The sequence below is a fragment of the Penicillium brevicompactum genome (genome assembly GCF_028827555.1).
Source record: "Penicillium brevicompactum strain IBT 35665 chromosome Unknown utg000006l_segment0_segment0, whole genome shotgun sequence".
Lineage (NCBI taxonomy): Eukaryota > Fungi > Ascomycota > Eurotiomycetes > Eurotiales > Aspergillaceae > Penicillium > Penicillium brevicompactum.
Genome location: NW_026623209.1, coordinates 5,443,533 through 5,460,665, shown reverse-complemented (window position 1 = coordinate 5,460,665; position 17,133 = coordinate 5,443,533). Strand labels below are relative to the sequence as shown.

At 49.8% G+C, this 17,133-nt stretch overlaps 7 protein-coding genes across 7 annotated transcripts; 3 read left to right on the top strand and 4 right to left on the bottom strand.

Moving 5' to 3' along the window:
* Positions 1-298: 298 nt before the first annotated feature.
* On the top strand, positions 299-686 carry N7506_010286 (PLAC8 family protein; the record flags this gene model as incomplete). The annotated part of the gene is made up of 2 exons (XM_056959579.1): positions 299-394; positions 456-686. Coding segments are annotated over 2 exons (327 nt in total), but the record flags the coding sequence as incomplete, so codon positions are not given.
* Positions 687-1,477: 791 nt separating this feature from the next.
* Positions 1,478-3,193, top strand: N7506_010285 (uncharacterized protein; the record flags this gene model as incomplete). Its single annotated transcript, XM_056959578.1, has 1 exon — positions 1,478-3,193. One exon carries the CDS (start codon positions 1,478-1,480, stop codon positions 3,191-3,193), a length of 1,716 nt encoding a protein of 571 aa, XP_056808968.1.
* An 854-nt stretch (positions 3,194-4,047) lies between these two features.
* Positions 4,048-4,476, bottom strand: N7506_010284 (uncharacterized protein; the record flags this gene model as incomplete). The annotated part of the gene is made up of 2 exons (XM_056959577.1): positions 4,048-4,185; positions 4,237-4,476. 2 exons carry the CDS (start codon positions 4,474-4,476, stop codon positions 4,048-4,050), a joined length of 378 nt encoding a protein of 125 aa, XP_056808967.1.
* A 1,171-nt stretch (positions 4,477-5,647) lies between these two features.
* On the top strand, positions 5,648-7,279 carry N7506_010283 (putative hexokinase; the record flags this gene model as incomplete). The annotated part of the gene is made up of 1 exon (XM_056959576.1): positions 5,648-7,279. One exon carries the CDS (start codon positions 5,648-5,650, stop codon positions 7,277-7,279), a length of 1,632 nt encoding a protein of 543 aa, XP_056808966.1.
* Positions 7,280-7,820: 541 nt separating this feature from the next.
* On the bottom strand, positions 7,821-8,816 carry N7506_010282 (intradiol ring-cleavage dioxygenase; the record flags this gene model as incomplete). Its single annotated transcript, XM_056959575.1, has 2 exons — positions 7,821-8,152; positions 8,204-8,816. 2 exons carry the CDS (start codon positions 8,814-8,816, stop codon positions 7,821-7,823), a joined length of 945 nt encoding a protein of 314 aa, XP_056808965.1.
* A 789-nt stretch (positions 8,817-9,605) lies between these two features.
* N7506_010281 (beta-ketoacyl reductase) lies at positions 9,606-10,418 on the bottom strand (the record flags this gene model as incomplete). Its single annotated transcript, XM_056959574.1, has 1 exon — positions 9,606-10,418. The coding sequence occupies one exon, from the start codon at positions 10,416-10,418 to the stop codon at positions 9,606-9,608; it is 813 nt and encodes a 270-aa protein (XP_056808964.1).
* Positions 10,419-10,508: 90 nt separating this feature from the next.
* N7506_010280 (uncharacterized protein) lies at positions 10,509-16,526 on the bottom strand (the record flags this gene model as incomplete). The annotated part of the gene is made up of 4 exons (XM_056959573.1): positions 10,509-10,832; positions 10,894-13,479; positions 13,539-15,765; positions 15,832-16,526. The coding sequence occupies 4 exons, from the start codon at positions 16,524-16,526 to the stop codon at positions 10,509-10,511; spliced, it is 5,832 nt and encodes a 1,943-aa protein (XP_056808963.1).
* Between the last annotated feature and the right edge of the window lie 607 nt (positions 16,527-17,133).

The following is a 17,133-nucleotide window of genomic DNA, read 5'->3' as shown; positions in this document are numbered from 1 at the left end:
TCCCCATGACACCCGGAAAAGAACAAAAAACCACAACCTTTCAAATATCGTTGTCGCCTAGACTCTACAATTGCCACCGAAACAGATTGTCACGATGGGAGATACTTCACAGAAGGCTTATCGTGCCTGGCCAGCCGACCCACCACCATATTCTGTAGACGAGAGTCACATTTCAGAGAATCGAGAATGGAACCATTCCTTGTTCGCTTGTTGTTCCCCCGGCACACTCTGTCAGTATACCTAGACACCGACTTTACGGGCAGGACAAGGACTTTGATCTAACCCATCTACTCCAGGTTTATCAAGCTGTTTTCTGCCATGCCTAGCATATGGAAAAACACAAAGCAGAGTCAACGACCCCAGCCTGCAAAACTTTAGTTACGTGAACGGCTCTGTGCGACTTCTCCAGTGATCTATCCAAATCCCAGTCAGTGCTAATCGAAACTTTTATTTAGTGTGCAATTTGGACTTTACTCAGCTTAGGTGCCTCACACTGGATCATGCAAACAATTACCCGAGGCGAGATGAGGCAGCAACATGGGATTGAGGGCTCCTGTTGCGGTGATTGCTGTGTGTCATTCTGGTGTGGCTGTTGTGCCCTAGTTCAAGAAGAGAAGGAAATGGAACTGCGCACGCGACCTTCTCTGGTTGGCTACCAGAAGACCAATGGTATGTCTATGCCATGATGCGTTCTATGTCAGAGGGCTCTTCTGATAAAAGTGGTCACATCTGCTTTTCTGACATCGAGGGCTTGCTTTTGCTTTTTGGTTGTTACGTTTCTGCGCCACGGAAGAAATTCCAAGGGCATACTATCATTAATTCTTTTCTTATGTATTCATCCCATTTTTTAAATACGTCTCAGGCTTCAAAGGGGCTTTTTTTTTTTTTTTTTTTTTCAAACGTTAGTTGGCAATTGTACTCAATATCCTGTGTTTCTAATTCAGGTCTGTTCCAGATCTTCTTAATCTCGATTAATTCTTCGCTGTGTGATCCAGAAAGACATTTATAATTAGGTCGTGACTAGGATTTACTTGGCAAGTTTGAATTGCGCCATTTTGCTTATTGTGGATCATGTTGCAAACCAGACAAACCACTGATTATCCAAGCTGAGCCAATCGCTCGAGCGACGGAATTAGAGCCGCTGTTTGCACGGTTCCAGGGCTGATCGTATTAGTATTTAGTATGAGCCCAAAAATTCTGGTATCCTGAGAAATGAATCAAGTGTTCAAGGATTCCGCAAGGCTTCTCTCGCGTCATCTTTTCAATTAATGTGCATTCGCTCTGGGTAGAGGCAATCACAGCTATGTCAAAAATGGTGTCGGAAATACTGCTCCCTTCTACTCGACTTAACAATGTTCTTCGATACCTCCTAAAGCATCAGCCTCCAGGACATTCTTCATGCCATTTTGGACACCATCAGAACCTTGAATGGGTCCTAGAGTCAGATACATGGTCTCAGCTCGGGTATTTGCATCAAATGCTATGCCCACGGCCCGCAATCCCAAGACTACCACCCGACATCCTTGCCGATGTCGAAACGCTAATTGGATACCGAAACAGTCACAATTTGTTGACATCTACGACATCAATTGCCCCCAGCGTGGTTCTTCAACAGTCTGCGGAGCACAATCCTCTGAGACTTTCATGTTGGAAGGGCGATATAACAACATTGACCCACGTCACAGCAATTGTCAATGCAGCCAATGCCCAACTCGAAGGCTGCTTCCGCCCTGAGCACCGCTGCATCGATAATGTCATTCACTCGGCTGCTGGGCCACGTCTTCGAGATTCATGCCATTCCTTGATAGAAGCTCAAGGCTACGTGGAGCCAGTGGGCTCCGCCAAAGTTACACCAGGATTCCTACTTCCAGCTCCGTGGGTACTGCATACTGTTGGTCCACAGCTGAACCCTGGACAAAAGCCCCAGCTACATCATAAAGCTCAATTGGCATCTTGCTACGCCTCGTGTCTGGATGCGGCAGAGTCGTTGCCTGCTCTGGAAGATGGTAGCAAGGTTGTCGCTTTCTGCTGTATATCAACGGGACTCTTTGCCTTCCCATCCGAGCTTGCAGCAGAAATTGCTGTGGATACAGTTGTGTCCTGGCATAAGGAACACCCCGATACAAGCATCACTGAAATTGTTTTCAACACTTTCCTTGACAAAGATTGGACATTGTATCAAGAAAAACTGACCCGGCTACGAAATTCGACACCCGAGATCTCAAACCTCAGCATTCATTCATCACCTCGGCTATCGCAGTCATTGCATTCATCCAAGTCATGCCAAACATTGGTCCAGATTCCAAATGATGCCCTGACAAAGGCACGCACTTGGATCAACGAAGCATCCAATTTGATTATCTCAGCTGGTGCTGGTCTCTCCGCTTCAACAGGTCTCGACTACACTTCTACTGCTCTGTTTGACAAGCACTTCCATGCATTCACTGCGAAGGGCTTGCGCAGGTTATATGATGTTTTTGGATACAACGACTGGGACAGCCCGGGGCAAAAATGGGGCTATTATTTCCTTCATTTGGACATTGTGCGCTCCTGGCCCGCGTCGCCAGTTTATGATGCCCTTCGCGGGCTGGCTGATCGGTTTGAATCCAAGTATTTCGTCCGCACCACGAATGCAGATGGCTTCTTTTTGAAGAATGGCTTCGATGCGAATTTCATATCCACTCCACAGGGGCAGTATCGTCTCCTACAATGCTACAACAAATGTCGCACCGATGCTGTGTTTCCTTCCGATCCTTTGGTCAATGCTGCGCTGCCTTCCATTGATCCTGTTACTCAGGTTTTGACCGACCCAACAAAGATCCCGCACTGTCTCTTTTGTGGTGGTGAGGTCACAATTTGTGTGCGCGGTGGCAACTACTTTAATGATGAGCCTTTCCGGGAACAGAATTTGAAGTGGGATAGGTTCTTGAGGGGCCTGAATGGAGAGCAGGAAGGGCAGAAGGCTGGATCAGCGAAGACCGTTATACTTGAATTAGGTGTTGGGTTGAACACGCCGGGAGTGCTGCGGTGGCCGAATGAAGACTTGGTGATCGAGTCGGAGAATCAAGACTTCCGACTCATTCGTATTGGGATCGGAGCTTCGGGGTGTGTTCCTTGGGAGCTGGAGGAAGAAAACTTGGCCGTTGGAGTCTCAGCCGATGTCAAGACGGCGTTGGATTTGCTAACATCTTGATTTGGACGCCTAGGTAGACAAACTAGGAAGTATTATAGAGCAAACTGTTGATGTAATTTACCGAAGATATAGTGACTTCACAACCTTGGAAAAAGCTCGATATTCTTCATGATAACGCAAAGCACACATTGTCTCCTAGTGTCCCTTCAAGTCCTGCCCCACATTGGATGTCACCCTGTCAAGTTTGCATAGTTTGCATAGAATTAGTGGCCTTAGATGGAAAGAGCGAAAATACTTGGCGTGATTTACAAAGGCAAGATCATCACTTCCTACAAAGTACTCCGTAAGCTTGTCGGACTTGCGGTGAGTAGAATAGGAGGTGACATGGGATCTGGCAGTTTTTCGAGCCACGTTGTCAAAGTTGCGAACCTATCGGGCTTGGCTGTGGGGAGCGGTAGCTAAGAGCAGCTGACAGACTGTTGCCGAGTTGGCCAGCGGTGACCTGGCATACTTTTCAACGGGGCTTTAGTGATAGCTCACAAGGCTCAATGGCAAACATTGATCAAGTAGCTTTGCAAGTTCGGAGTCCGATCTACTACCTTTCAACAGTGGGGCATTGTGCCTTGAAGTCATGTTTAAGGTGGGGAAATGTCAGTATTCAATGTTGGAATCTACCAAACGAAGTAACATACAGATACGTACGGAGTACATCTATCTATCTGTGACTTGTGACGATATTTGAAATCGGCAATGTTGACAAACTCTGAAGGACTGAGACAGAAGCATGCCAAGGGGATCAAAGGCATGGCATTTCATAACCCTTGCTTTGCTTCTGACACTGGCAGCTATGCAGACCATGTTCCCGGGCAGACTGCAACAATGCGAATTACTTTTATGTGGCAATTGACTCTCCTTTACTCAAAGACTCGCCTGTTCTGCTTCAGTAGTGTGTTGGGAGTATGAGCCACTCGGTCTCCATTCTGATCCGTGTAGATCACCTGCAAGAGGTGACGTGGATCAGTAAGTAATCCTGAGACATGAGTGTTGAACCACTGGAATGGGATCCCCAGTCCACCATGCTATGATGTTGATGCGAGTCTTACCTTGGTGTAGCTGGCGACGCCTTCGCTACGAGCGCTGGATCCATCCTTGACGATCGTTTCGACCTTTTCACAATCAAAATGTGTCGCTGAAGAGCAGTTGAAATTCAAGGAGGGGGGGGAGGTGAATCCTACCTTACCCTCATGCGACCCTTCTCGCAACCTTGTAGTGAAGACAAAATCACCCTCATGGATATCGTACCCCTTTTGATCATGAACCTCCCCAACAAACTTGGTGGTCATGTTGATTAGATGTGAAAACCTTGAAGGTGGCCAATACTAGGCAATTTTTGTGAGGTATTGAGCAATTGCCTCTTGCCTTTGGTTGAAGGTCTTACCAACTACTCCTCGAGGCGATACCACTGATATGATGTTGACATCTAGGTGATGTCATAACCACTGCCAGATGGGAGGGCGAATTGGTGAAACTCAATAAACCAAATTGCCGTTGACACAACATTCGGCTAGCCGGAGAGTGAGGCTCCAAGGAGGACCCAGCCATGGGCTAAACCCTGGCGGTACGTGCGACAACATTGCTATACCTCGGAAGCCCCGATATCCTGGTACCCCATGATTCAAGAAGAAGAATGATCTCCACTAAATACTCCGCTGTTACAGTGCATGCTACAAACCGGGGTATCGGACCGGAGGTTTCAGAGAAAACGCGTATGGAGAAGAGAAAAATAGGCATTTAAGTAGTTCCACATCAGTGTAACGGTCCTGGGGCCCGACTACTACCGTTACACCCAAGGGGGTCATTGGGTATGTACCGATACATACCACACTAGGAATGTCTGTATCTGGTGTTTATATTCCCGGGCTTCTGGCACCAATTGTGACTCGTCTGTTGAATTAGTGTATAGATCTTGGGTCGCTTTGCTTCTCTATCAAACATCGGGGTGTGTATGAAAGTGGTATTGTGCTGTTAGCTGGTATTTTACTCCTTTCTTCGATCGCTTTACTATGCGTAAGGGTGTTTAGTATGTAAATGCAACTCCGGAAAAGAAACAAGACAATATGATAGGAAGATCCCAGGCGAACTACCGAATGTTCCTGCAGCAAGATCTCAATATGTACGAGCAAGTACAAAATTCCAGTGTACAGGAGGTTCGGAACCGAAGCCCAAAGGAGCAATGATAGAAAGATTACCGTACGTGACAATACCGACATTGCGACACCGCAAGGGCTTCTAAACAGTTGCAGTCGCGGTGACACTGTCTACTCAAGAATGGATGTTGATCGGGTATTGACCCTCTTTTCCTTCTTCCCTTCTCTTCCCTCTGCGTCTGCTACACTCCCATCCATCTGGGCAGACACTACTCTGGGAGTGTCACATCAGCTCCCTTATAACCTCAATTTATTTCCTCTTTAGTCTTATCTGCCCATGATCCGATAAATCATCTGCTCTCTCATCATGTCGGCCCCGCTGGTCAAGGTCCTGCACCGATTGCAAGAGCTCTTCCACAACGTCGTCGCCGCACTCGAAAACATGATCCTCTTCCCCTCCCTGTTCCGCGGACTCTCGCGCCGCCGCCGGAAACCCTTCCTGGGCGCTCATTGGAAACGCCGCTCCCTCGATGACTTCGCCGATGAAGTCGAAACCGCATGCTCCGCCCCCTTGTCAACTCGAAACATGGCCGATATGTCCGAAAAGATTCGCGCTCAGTTCCGAACTTGCCTGCAGGACAGCCCATGCTGCATGCTCCCATCCTACGATACGACGCTCCCCGCTGGCACGGAGAAGGGCACATATCTCGCGTTGGATGTGGGTGGCTCGACCTTCCGCGTGTCCTTGATTGAGTTGAATGGGCGGGATGAGGAAGTGCGGATCCTGAAGGTGTCGTCGGCGCAGATCGATCATAGTGTGAAGCTTCTGGAAGGGACACAGTTCTTCGATTGGATGGCCGGGCAGATTGAGATCGTGCTCAGGGAGATGGGAGTCGACTACGGGCGTAGTGAGGTTCCGCTGGCTATGGGTCTGTCTTGGTCTTTCCCGATCGAGCAGACCTCGCACGGAAGCGGACTGGTGGTTCAAATGGGCAAAGGGTTCAAGGCTTCAGACGGCACGGTAGGCCTGGAGCTCGGGGATCTCATTGTCCAATCATGCCGCAAGCGCAATTTGAACGTAGAGGTGGCCGCGATCGTGAACGACGGCTCTGCGGCTCTCTTGTCGCGCGCCTACGTTGACCCCAAGACCCGTATGTCCCTTATCCTGGGCACTGGTACAAACATGGCAATCCATTTCCCTGTGCATGAGATTGGGAGGTCCAAGTTCGGTGTTCGTCCGGACGGCTGGTTCGACTACGCCAAACACGTCATTATCAACAGCGAGATGAGCATGTTCGGTGGTGGCGTACTGCCCATGACTCGTTGGGATGACTACCTGAACTGCACTCACCTGCGTCCCGACTACCAGCCACTCGAATACATGATCACCGGACGGTACTTGGGTGAGATTGTGCGTCTCATCATGGTCGAGGCTGTCGAAACTGCCCGTCTCTTCAACGGCAACCTTCCCCACTCCATGCGCGAACCCTACTCTCTTGACACCAGCATTGTCGCCTTCATTGAAGAGGACTCCTCTCCATCTCTCTCCGCTTCCGCCGCCCTCCTACAAAAGCAGCACACTTTCCCCAATCTCCCATCTCCTGAAGATCTCCGCTTCCTGCGCCGCATCTGCCAGACCGTCTCCCGTCGCGCAGCTGGCTACCTCGCAACAGCAATTCACAGCATGTGGTGTCTGCGCAACGAGGTCGAATTCCCCTCATCACCCATCACAGATTCCCTCGACAAGGAATCGCCCGAAATAACTGTCATTGAAAGTGAAGATTCCTCCAAGAACCTATCCATCGCTTGTGACGGAACAGTTATCAACAAGTACCCTGGTTTCCAGGACGCCTGCCAGGCTTACCTGAACAAGCTGACCGAAGAAACACACCCCGGTACTGGAGCCTCTATCCGATTGAACCCTGCGCCAGAGAGTGCTATTCTCGGAGCGGCTGTTGCTGTTGCCGTGGCTGTGGCCGAAAAGTCCGCTAAGCAGTAAGACTTCTCATGGCACGACCTACGCATGAATCTACGAGCATATATCTCGGACCGTCTTCTTGTGATTAATTTTTTTTTTTTTATTCCGTCACTGGCGCATGACATGTGATGGGGCCCTTGGGGCTTCCTTTTCGTCTGCATAGGCATTCCCGGTTGGGAGTTGTTGAGAGGGCATCGTTTTTTCTTTCGTTTTTGTTTTCATCCCCATTTTCCATCTTAAACCAGCTCTTCACGCTGAGTTCGCATTTACAAGGAGTTTTTATCCCGGAATTGGTGTCTTCCATATGGTTGTCTCTGGGTTGGCGGAGTCCGGTTGGTTTTCTCAGTCATTCTGCTTCATGACTTTTGTTTACTCTTACCATCGTTATTTCTTTGGAATTCAAGCCGACAATTTTGATTTGTCCATTCTGAATCAATCTCACTCCTCTTAGGCTAATTTCCAAGGTTGTCTCTAATCTAGCCTTTTGAATCAAATACCCAGTGAAGGTCAACAATTGCTGCAACCCCTTTCTGCGATGCCTATGTCCGAGCGATTTTTCAATCTACTCCACCTTGGTCTTGTCAACGCCGATGGTGATATATCCAATCATACCCTTGGTGACATCCTTGCCATCAACGGGAATCACCGACACGACGGGGTTATATCCGTTTTCAGTGTCGCCTTCGAACACACTATCCACAGCGTTGGTGGTACGGTTGATCTCCGTGTGAGAAACGTAAGGCTCCTGTGCCATGATCTTCTGGGACAACGGCTCGTCGAAGTAGATCTGGCCAGTGCTAACAGTATCACCGTAGGCCATAGTTCCGTTGCCGCGAATGGTCCAGTCAGTGTGCACCTGAACGTGGATGTGGATGGCTCGTTCAACATAGAAGCCTTGTTTGTTAGCTAGGTCTCAATCTCCTCTTGGGCGCAAGCAATACTCACCAGGGAACACAGTCTTCATCTCCATCATACCGTGCTTGTCGGTAGGCCACATGCCACGCAGCCAAGTGGTGTCATCGGTGTGCAAGTCCAGATCATCGGTCATGGTAACATTGAGGTCCTCCAGCAGCTGAGCAAAAGGTGTGTTGGGCGACAGTCCCGTGAAAGAGGAGTATGAGCCCGTGGCATTGCAATGCCAGAAATCGACCAGCACGCCCTCGAGTGGCTCACACGTCTCCATGTCGAGTACACCTACATCCAGCCACAGTGGGATTCCAGGCTGGTCTTCGGTCATATCTTGACGCAGAGTCTGAGACTGTGGCCAGATGTAGGGACCTTCTGTCACCTCGGGAGTGAGCACGCAGGTGTCATTCTGGATGTTCTGATAGTACGGGGCCTCAGTCTGGATCTGATAGGTGGTGTTTGCTGAGCCGGGGAATCGTTTTGAGAGGTTACGCTTGACACGCTTGGAGTTGAAGGACGCAACGTTTGAAGCACAACGAGAGGACAACTCATGGCGTCTGGTCAACTCACGCTTGCTGGGCTGGTGGTGCGGACCTGGGTGGGCTGCTGCCAGGGTGAGCAGACTTGCTGCGAGGAACTTGGTAATTTGCATGACTGGATTGAGGAAACGGATTCTTTGAACATGTCAATTGGCGGGGTATGGACATTGGCTTTATGTCCTCCCCGGATATACGGAGATATTGCTTTGCTTGTTTAGGATACATGTTTTTCGTAGTCTTTTGCGTCAGCTGTGGGTGATTGAGGCCTTGGCAACATCTAGGCTGCGATTTTGGATCAATAGACTTGTCTTTGGGACAGGCATTTTGGCATCATTAAGGGGCTATGGAGAGTCTCCGAGAACTATGAGCAGATCCACAAAAAGGGCTATTGCTCAATCAGAGACATCGAAGTGTAACAAACTTGAGCTAATTGGGTCATAGTCGAGGGCAAGCGTTTCTGGAATCAAGCAAGTTTGTGGAGTAATATGGAAAATTGAAGAAAGGACCTTCCTTGAAGGTTTCATGGAAGAATATATGGAAGTTCATTGGTCGGTGCCTGAGTAAAGCTGCAAGGCTAGTGACTGCAGTTACAAAACAGGCTTAGATTAAACAATTCGGAGCTTTATATCCGCTGACTGATCTCAGAATTCGGACCGAGTGTGGGTGAAGCGCCGATCATCGAGGGTGTTTCAGTCCAACCTCATTGGCAGAGAACATTGGTTGCGCGGCTTGCTTGGCACTTCCTCTACTGCCCAGGGCGGGCGTACTTTGAGCTAACGCCTCCAGGGCTGGAAGGTGAAAGGAATGCAACCTGATTACAACAACGCATTCTGCATCTACATAGCAACATGACATGGTAAATATACAAATCTCACGGCTCGTATATTGCCGAACCTAATTCCCTACTCAGCGCGGGTATATGCCTGAGACTTGTTCAATATAATCTCCGCCAGAGCCATCAATGTCCCACTGGAGAGTAGCTCCAGAACCTGCACATTGGCATCGGCCTCACGGGCAATCCAGTTCCGTATCTCAATAGCCACTAGCGAGTCAAGACCAAGCGAGGAAACGGTGATTGAAGGATCCATATCCTCCAAGGAAATAACAAGCACTTGAGCTAGTTTGGCGGCCAGCGCCTCATAACAAAATTGCAATGCCTCTTCCTTGGAGGCGGCACCTTGTAAGGTTACCTGTAGTGGTACAGATGGATCATCGCGCTGTGAGCTGCTTCCCAAGCTTCCCTTGGCGGACTCAAGCAGGACACTGAACTTGGCGTCTTGAATCCAGAAATTGTTCTCCAGGGAGTCCAGCGCCAATCCCGTGACGCACTGTCCCGAGCATGATTGGTCAAGAGCACCAGTCAGAGCCGCTGCCACGAGGGCCAAAACTTCTGACTCGTCAATCGTCTGGTTGCCAATATTCTTCAACACCTCTTGACGTCGCTGCGCGTCGCTGTCAGCGAGATAGCCGACGTCGCTGACCGCTGCAAGGTCGATTGATGTTCCAGGGAGACCAATGGATTGGCGATACTCCATAAATCCGTCCAGGAACACGTTAGCCGCAGAGTAAGCTGCTTGTCCACGGTTACCGACGATACCCGCAACAGAAGATAGCGCAATGAAGAAGTCTAGCGGAGCATTGATCAAGGTATTATGCAAGTTCCACGTTCCTTCGACCTTGCTGGAAGCCACAGCTGTGAAATCTTCGAGAGACATGTTCTCAAACAGCATATCCTAGGCAGTGTCAGAATTTGAGGATTTGGGGGAAAGAAATGCAGACAAAACAAAGGAAACAATAACTAAAACTTACACGAAGCACCATTGCACCCTGAACAACACCTCGCACAGGGGGAGATCTTTCATTTCTTGCTTGACAAGGGTCTCAACTGACAGCGGATTGCTGACATCGCAAGCTTTCACGGCGACTCGCACTCCCAAGGTAGCCAAGTTATCGATCAAAGCTTGTACTTTGTCGTTGATAGCTGCTCGACGTGACACAAGAACAATGTTCTTTGCGCCCTTGGAAGCCATCCACTTAGCCATGCTTCGACCCAGACCACCAGTACCACCAATCAAAATGTACGATGCGTCTGGGCGAAGCAAAGTCGCGCTGGTCTTAGGTGCCACAGCCTGTGAAACGTCATCTGATTAGCCTTTTCCATCGAGTTTGCACGTGTGAGTGTTTGCTTACCCTGACTTGGTCACCCTCCCGGGGAACAACCACAATCTTGCCCTTGCTCTTACCCGTCTGCAGGGTACGGAACGCTTTCTCGATGTCGGAGATACCGTAAATCGAAATTGGTAGAACCGGGTGAACGTGTCCCTGGCTGAGCAAGCGGGAGACATCACGTAACAGACGCTTCATGAGCTGTGGCTTGAACCTAGCAACCTTGGTCATGTCGACTGAGGAAAAGGTCACATTGTTCTCAAACGGCTGCATATCAAGGCGGGTGTTCTTGGTGATGTCGGCCTTTCCAATTTCGATGAAGCGACCGAATGGAGCTAGAGTCTCCCAAGTCTCACGCAGGAGATCTCCTGCAAGTGAATTGACGACTACATCCACACCTGCCTCGCTGGTAGCTCTTCGAACGCCACGGGCGAATGAAGCATCACGACTGTAGAAGATGCGATCCTCGGGAATTCCATACTGGGTCATCAAGAATTGCTTCTTGTCAAGACTTCCTACAGTGGCGAAGATGTCTGCACCGATCATTTGTGCCACCATGATAGCAGCCTGACCAACTCCACCAGCACCGGCGTGAATCAACACACGCTCACCAGGCTGTAGTTGGCCAAGGTCAAACAGTGCATAGTATGCAGTGCCGAAAACCACTGGAACGGTGGCTGCGACCTCAAACGACATGTCTGCTGGGATCTCGGTCGCGCTGGTAGCAGGGCAGCGCGCGTATGTAGAGAAACAGCCTTCTGGAAAAGCCATGACTCTTTGTCCAACCTTGACATCTGTGACATTCGAGCCCACACTGGAAACGATGCCGCTGCATTCAATTCCAATGTAAGGCTGGGCAAGCTGGCCCATGGATACCACGATGTCTTTGAAGTTGAGACCAGTTGCCTTGACCTCCAGCTCGATTTGGTTCTCACCCAATGGTGGTAGATTGTCATCGACGAAGTAAAGCGAGTCCAGGGCACCTAGGTTGCCAATTTGGATCTTGAAACGTCGCCCAGGCTGAACGAATGGCTGGGTTGAGATTGCCATCTCGTTGGTTTCGTTATAGACAAAGCCATTAGCAACATCGTCTTCAACAATGCGCTGAACAAACAGCTCCGAGCCCTTTGCCTTGAATTCAAAGTCTCCAGATGGCTTAGATCCATCAGCAGGCCAAAATATATCGATAGCGGCCTGGATTGGCTTCTCCGGTGTGCCAATGTCTTCAGCAGCCAATCCCAGAGTGGCAATTTTGGCCAGAGTTTCCGAGCGCAAGGTACGCGCCAAACCAACAGTCATTTGACTATCAGGAGAATCGGTCCGATAGACCCAAAGCACAGTCTGAGCGTTGAGCAATGCCTTCTTGAGTTTGTCGAAAACGTCCTCGGTGATGTTTCGCAGCGAACTCTCTCCGGTTTCGAGCAAAAGGAGATGTTTGTGAGTTAAGTCAGTCTCGCCAAATGCCTGCACAGAAGGCTTCCAGTTCAGCGTTTCAGATAGTGCACGGCTCAGCTTGTCAGCGATGATGTCCGGTGCACCGAAGTGGGAAATAATGATATCACGCTTTGGTTTGGCAACTTCCTTATTCACATTCTCCTTCTCATGGTGATGGCCATTGGTCTCCAGCTTGCCATTGCTTGTTGTGCTAGCGTCTGCCTGGGAGCTACCGTTGACTTGAGCAGGTTCTCGAGACTCCTGATTATCCGTTTCGTCAGAGTTTTGAAGCTCGGTCAAGGAATGCCAGTTGAGCTTGTAGCATATTTTGCGGAAACTTTCACGGCGAGTGTCAGCCTCCCTGAGAGGGGTCATAATAAGCCCCTCCATGAATATCAAAGGCTCGGTACTTCCTTCTTTCGTGGCGAAAAGATCAAACTTGGTGGGCTCAGGTGAAGGTAAGCTGGGGCTGCCGTTGCAGTAAGCTTTGACAAATTCACCGGCCTTTGTTGGAACATTGATATCAATCGTCACACGCTTTATCATGGTTGGCATGTAAAGCGTGTCCAGATCCATGCGGCCGAGTCCTTGGCCAAGAATAGGCCAGACAAGATGAAGCAGTCCATCGAGGAATGACGGATGCACGGTGAGTGGCGGTTCGAAATTCTTGGGCATAACACTAGCTGTATCTCTGACATGCAAATCTGCGAGTGAATGGTGCGGGCTGGCATAGCAGTCCTCAAGATCTTGGAAGATGGGACCGTAGCCAGCACCCAGGTCACTGAGAATTTGATACATGTGCTGTATATCGGTGTGATGCGTAGCAGCCGCCTGTATCTTAGCGATTTGAGCCTTTGTGTGATCGGTTTGAGTCTCAACGGGGCTCGAGATTGCAGCGGCTTGTTGCTTCGGGTCGGAACGGACTCGCACTTGACCCGTGCAGTGCTCTATCCATCCTCGTTTAGTTGTCCAGGAACAAACGCGGAATTCGTCCCAGACATCGGATGATCCACGGGTACCTTCAGTGTAGGGACGAAGCGTGATGGTGGTTTCCGCATCTGTGTCGTCAGTGAGAACAAGAGCCGCCCCAACGATAACCTCGCGCAGTTCGAACTGAGAGATTTGAATGTCAAGTTGGTCTGCACGTCTCCGCACTGCTTCAATCGCCATGACCAGCTAGTTTATAATCAGCAAATGAGTTCAAATAAGATGTTTATAAGAAAAGAAAAACTCACATAGCCTGCTAGGGGGTAGACCGCCATACCCTGCATCTTATGATCACGGAGATATGGAATCTCATCCAACCGAACAATGTTTCGCCATGTGGGTTCCAAATCGTTCGAGTAATTTGCCAAAACTCCCAGAACATCGTTTCTAGCGCGGTCTCTGATTGTGTGCTTCTGGGCAATTCTACCATCGTGCCAGTACCGGGTACCATGTTGCCAAGGATAGCGAGGCAGGTTGCTCAAGAACCAGCGGTTTGCCGCCCCGGTCTTAGGGAAGTTTATCTTGGTGATGTCAAGAGTAGCACCACGCATGTATGCAGCGGCAGCAGTAGACAAGACTGCTTGAGCCGCCTCAACATTGCGGAGAATTGTAGGGGTGTATCCAATCTTGGAAACCGTAGGTCCCAGGCTCTTCAGAGTGTCCAGGATAGGACCTTTCATTGCAGAGTGTGGACCAATTTCAACAAAAAGATTGGGCCTTGTCTCATCGTCGGACACAATCTTGCTGAGAGCATCGGGGAATAACACGGGCGAGGTCAAATTAGCGACCCAGTACGCCGGTCCAAGCTCAGCAGGTTCTGCGAGACGACCAAATACAGAGGAATAAAAGGCAGATTTCCCAGATAAGGAGGGCTGTACGGATTGGATTGCCTCAAGATATGCTTCCGAAACGTTTTTCATGTGGTCAGAATGATAAGCAACATCGATCTTCAACTTTCGGTTGAAGAGCTGCTTGTCTTGAAGAATTTGTTCAAGTTCATCAATTGCTGTCGCATCTCCTGAGACAGTCACACTGGAGGGGCTGTTAACGCAAGCGACAGTTGCATATGCAGACAGAGCTTTCAACATTGGTTGAACATTCTCGCGACTGGCCCCGACTGCGATCATTGTACCCTTCAAAGATGGGAACGAAGCCTTGAGCAGAGACGTCATTTGTCCTCGGCGGTAGGCCAGGGTCATAGCTCCTTCCAGATCATATATACCGGCGGCATACGCTGCGCTGATCTCACCGGAGCTGTGACCCACAACAGAAGATGGGTGGATCCCCCACGACTCTAGAAGATCCACAAGTGCAATCTGAAGCGCTGTGCAGGCAGGCTGACTCAGATGAGGGGAGTTGATCTCAGAGGTGACGGAATCCCGTTTCAACTCTTCGATGAGAGAGAACTCGGCGCCAAGGCCCCTGAGGCACTTATCGGCTCGTGTGATGGCCGACTCAAAGATTGGATAGTCATACATGAGCGGGATACCCATCTGGGCCCACTGGGCTCCTTGTCCCGTGAAAACGAATGAGTAAGTTGGGGATCCAAGAACGCGAAGCGGATTGATCGTGAGCTGAGCAAGACGAATCCCCAGCTCATCAAGGGAAGTCGCCGCGATACCGACACGGTAGGACAGTTGCGACATCTTGCTACCAAGGGTGTAGGCAAAATTTGCAAACAGAGACTTCTCGAAGACTTCAGGGTGTTGCTCGAAGTAGATACCGAAATCCTTGATTCTGGTCCGCAAAGACTCTTTATCGTTCGCGGAGATCAGGAACAATTTCAGCTTTGGATCCACATCAATGTCCTCAACAGCATGGTCGGGTGCCTTGGAATTGAGGGGTGCCTTTTCCAGGACGACGTGTGCATTTGTTCCACCAAAACCATAATTGGAGACGCTCGCGTAATTCTTGCGAGCAGGCCAGGGTCGAGTCGATGTCAAAACCTTCATGTTCCATTCATTCAGTGGAATATTAGGATTTGGCTTCTTGAACTCGGCATTCGGAAGCATGAACTCTTTCTCGAGCATCATGGCTGCCTTTATGATGGCAATGACACCGCTAGCTCCTTCCAAATGTCCAATGTTCGACTTGACTGATCCGATATAAAGAGGGTTTCTTGCAGTCCGACCTCCTCCGAGAGCTGCTTGAACTGCAGCAGCTTCTATTGGATCACCAGCCTTTGTTCCCGTACCGTGCATTTCGGCAAAACCACATTCTTCGGGGTTGAGGTTGGCTTCTCTATAGACTTGTCGAATGAGCTCCTCCTGAGCTTGTCCGTTGGGTAAAGTGATACCCTTCGTGCGACCATCTTGGTTGACACCTGAGTTGGCAACAACAGCTCGGATGGGATCTCTGTCGCGTAGAGCGGCATTAAGGGGCTTGAGGATCACGACGCCAGCGCCTTCACCACGGGCAAATCCCGAGTTTGCTCTTTCATCAAAGGAGAATGTTTTGCCGTCATCATTGAGTAATCTGTCGAGGTTCGATAAAGTCAGAAAAGGCAAGTCAACAGATAGGCAAGTGACCCATGATACTTACTGTGACATGGACGTCGAAACAAAAAGATCTGGTATAATGTTGAGATGGCAGCCAACAACAAGGGCCTCCTCGGATTCTCCACCTCGCAAGCTTTGTACCGCGTAGTGAAGTGCAACGAGGGAGGAAGAGCAAGCCGTGTCAACTGTGATACTTGGTCCCCGAAGGTCGAAGAAGTATGATAAGCGGTTGGATTGTAGGGAAGGTGCACATCCGGTGGCTTGATACATAGGAATGGTATCCATGTCGCGAACGTTGTTGAGTTCATAATCAGAGAAGTTGCCACCAGCGAAGACGCCGACCTTTCGGCGTGCAATGTTCTCTTTGGGAATGCCAGCACTCTCCAAAGCCTCATACGAGCACTCCAACAGCATGCGCTGCTGGGGATCCATGGAAGTTGCTTCCTGGACAGACAAGTTGAAGAAGGGTGCATCGAAGCGGGCAAGATCTTCTTCCAAGAAGTAGCCTCCCTTGGGGTTGAAGCATCCCACCTTAGACGGGTTAGGATGATGGAATGCGTCAACGGAAAATCGGTCTTTCGGGATAGGCGACCAGCCACTTCGGGCTCGAGTGCATAGCTCCCAGAGATCGGAGGGGGAAGTGACTTGCCCGGGAAGTCGGCAAGCATATCCAATGATGGCGATGGGCTGGGGGGCGCCTTGTTCGCGGTGAGACGCCTCCGAGTCCGCACCGTTCATTTTGGCCATAGTGAGGATTGCAGATATTGGAGGGGGAAGTGTTGGGGGGTTCTAGGAGGGTCGCAGAGACATCGGAGAAACCGACTGGCGATGGAGGGTTATATAGCGTTGCAAATGCCTCAACTCCCACGGTCCCTCTCCAGTGGAATTTTGGGGAAGCACAGTTCCATGAAGCTGTCTCTGTTTCGGACAATGATGGCCTAGGCGACAATCAGAAGGGATCACCACCATATGCCATCATCAAGTGGCACGATAAGGGCGCTTGACTAGCATTGGGTGGTCGGTGGTTATTCGTGACTTTGACTGAAATGTTGTACTGTCCCACATCTTTTTTGATACCAATTTCGGGATCTCTTTCACATGTTTCTTCCACACGTGGAATAAAATGGGCATTGAATTTATCCAGATGTATTCATCAGGAATTGAGTTGAAGCTAAGTTCAGCGTCTGGTAGTTGAGAGATGTTTGATCGTCGGTGGAAATCCCGAGCTTCTCTGTTTTTGGGACTTTCGGACTTTCGTTTCATCTGCGTATTCCCTTACACCCCTTGTACAGCCCGAGCGGTAATTTATTCTCGTCACCATATAATTTCCCTCTTACACTCTTCT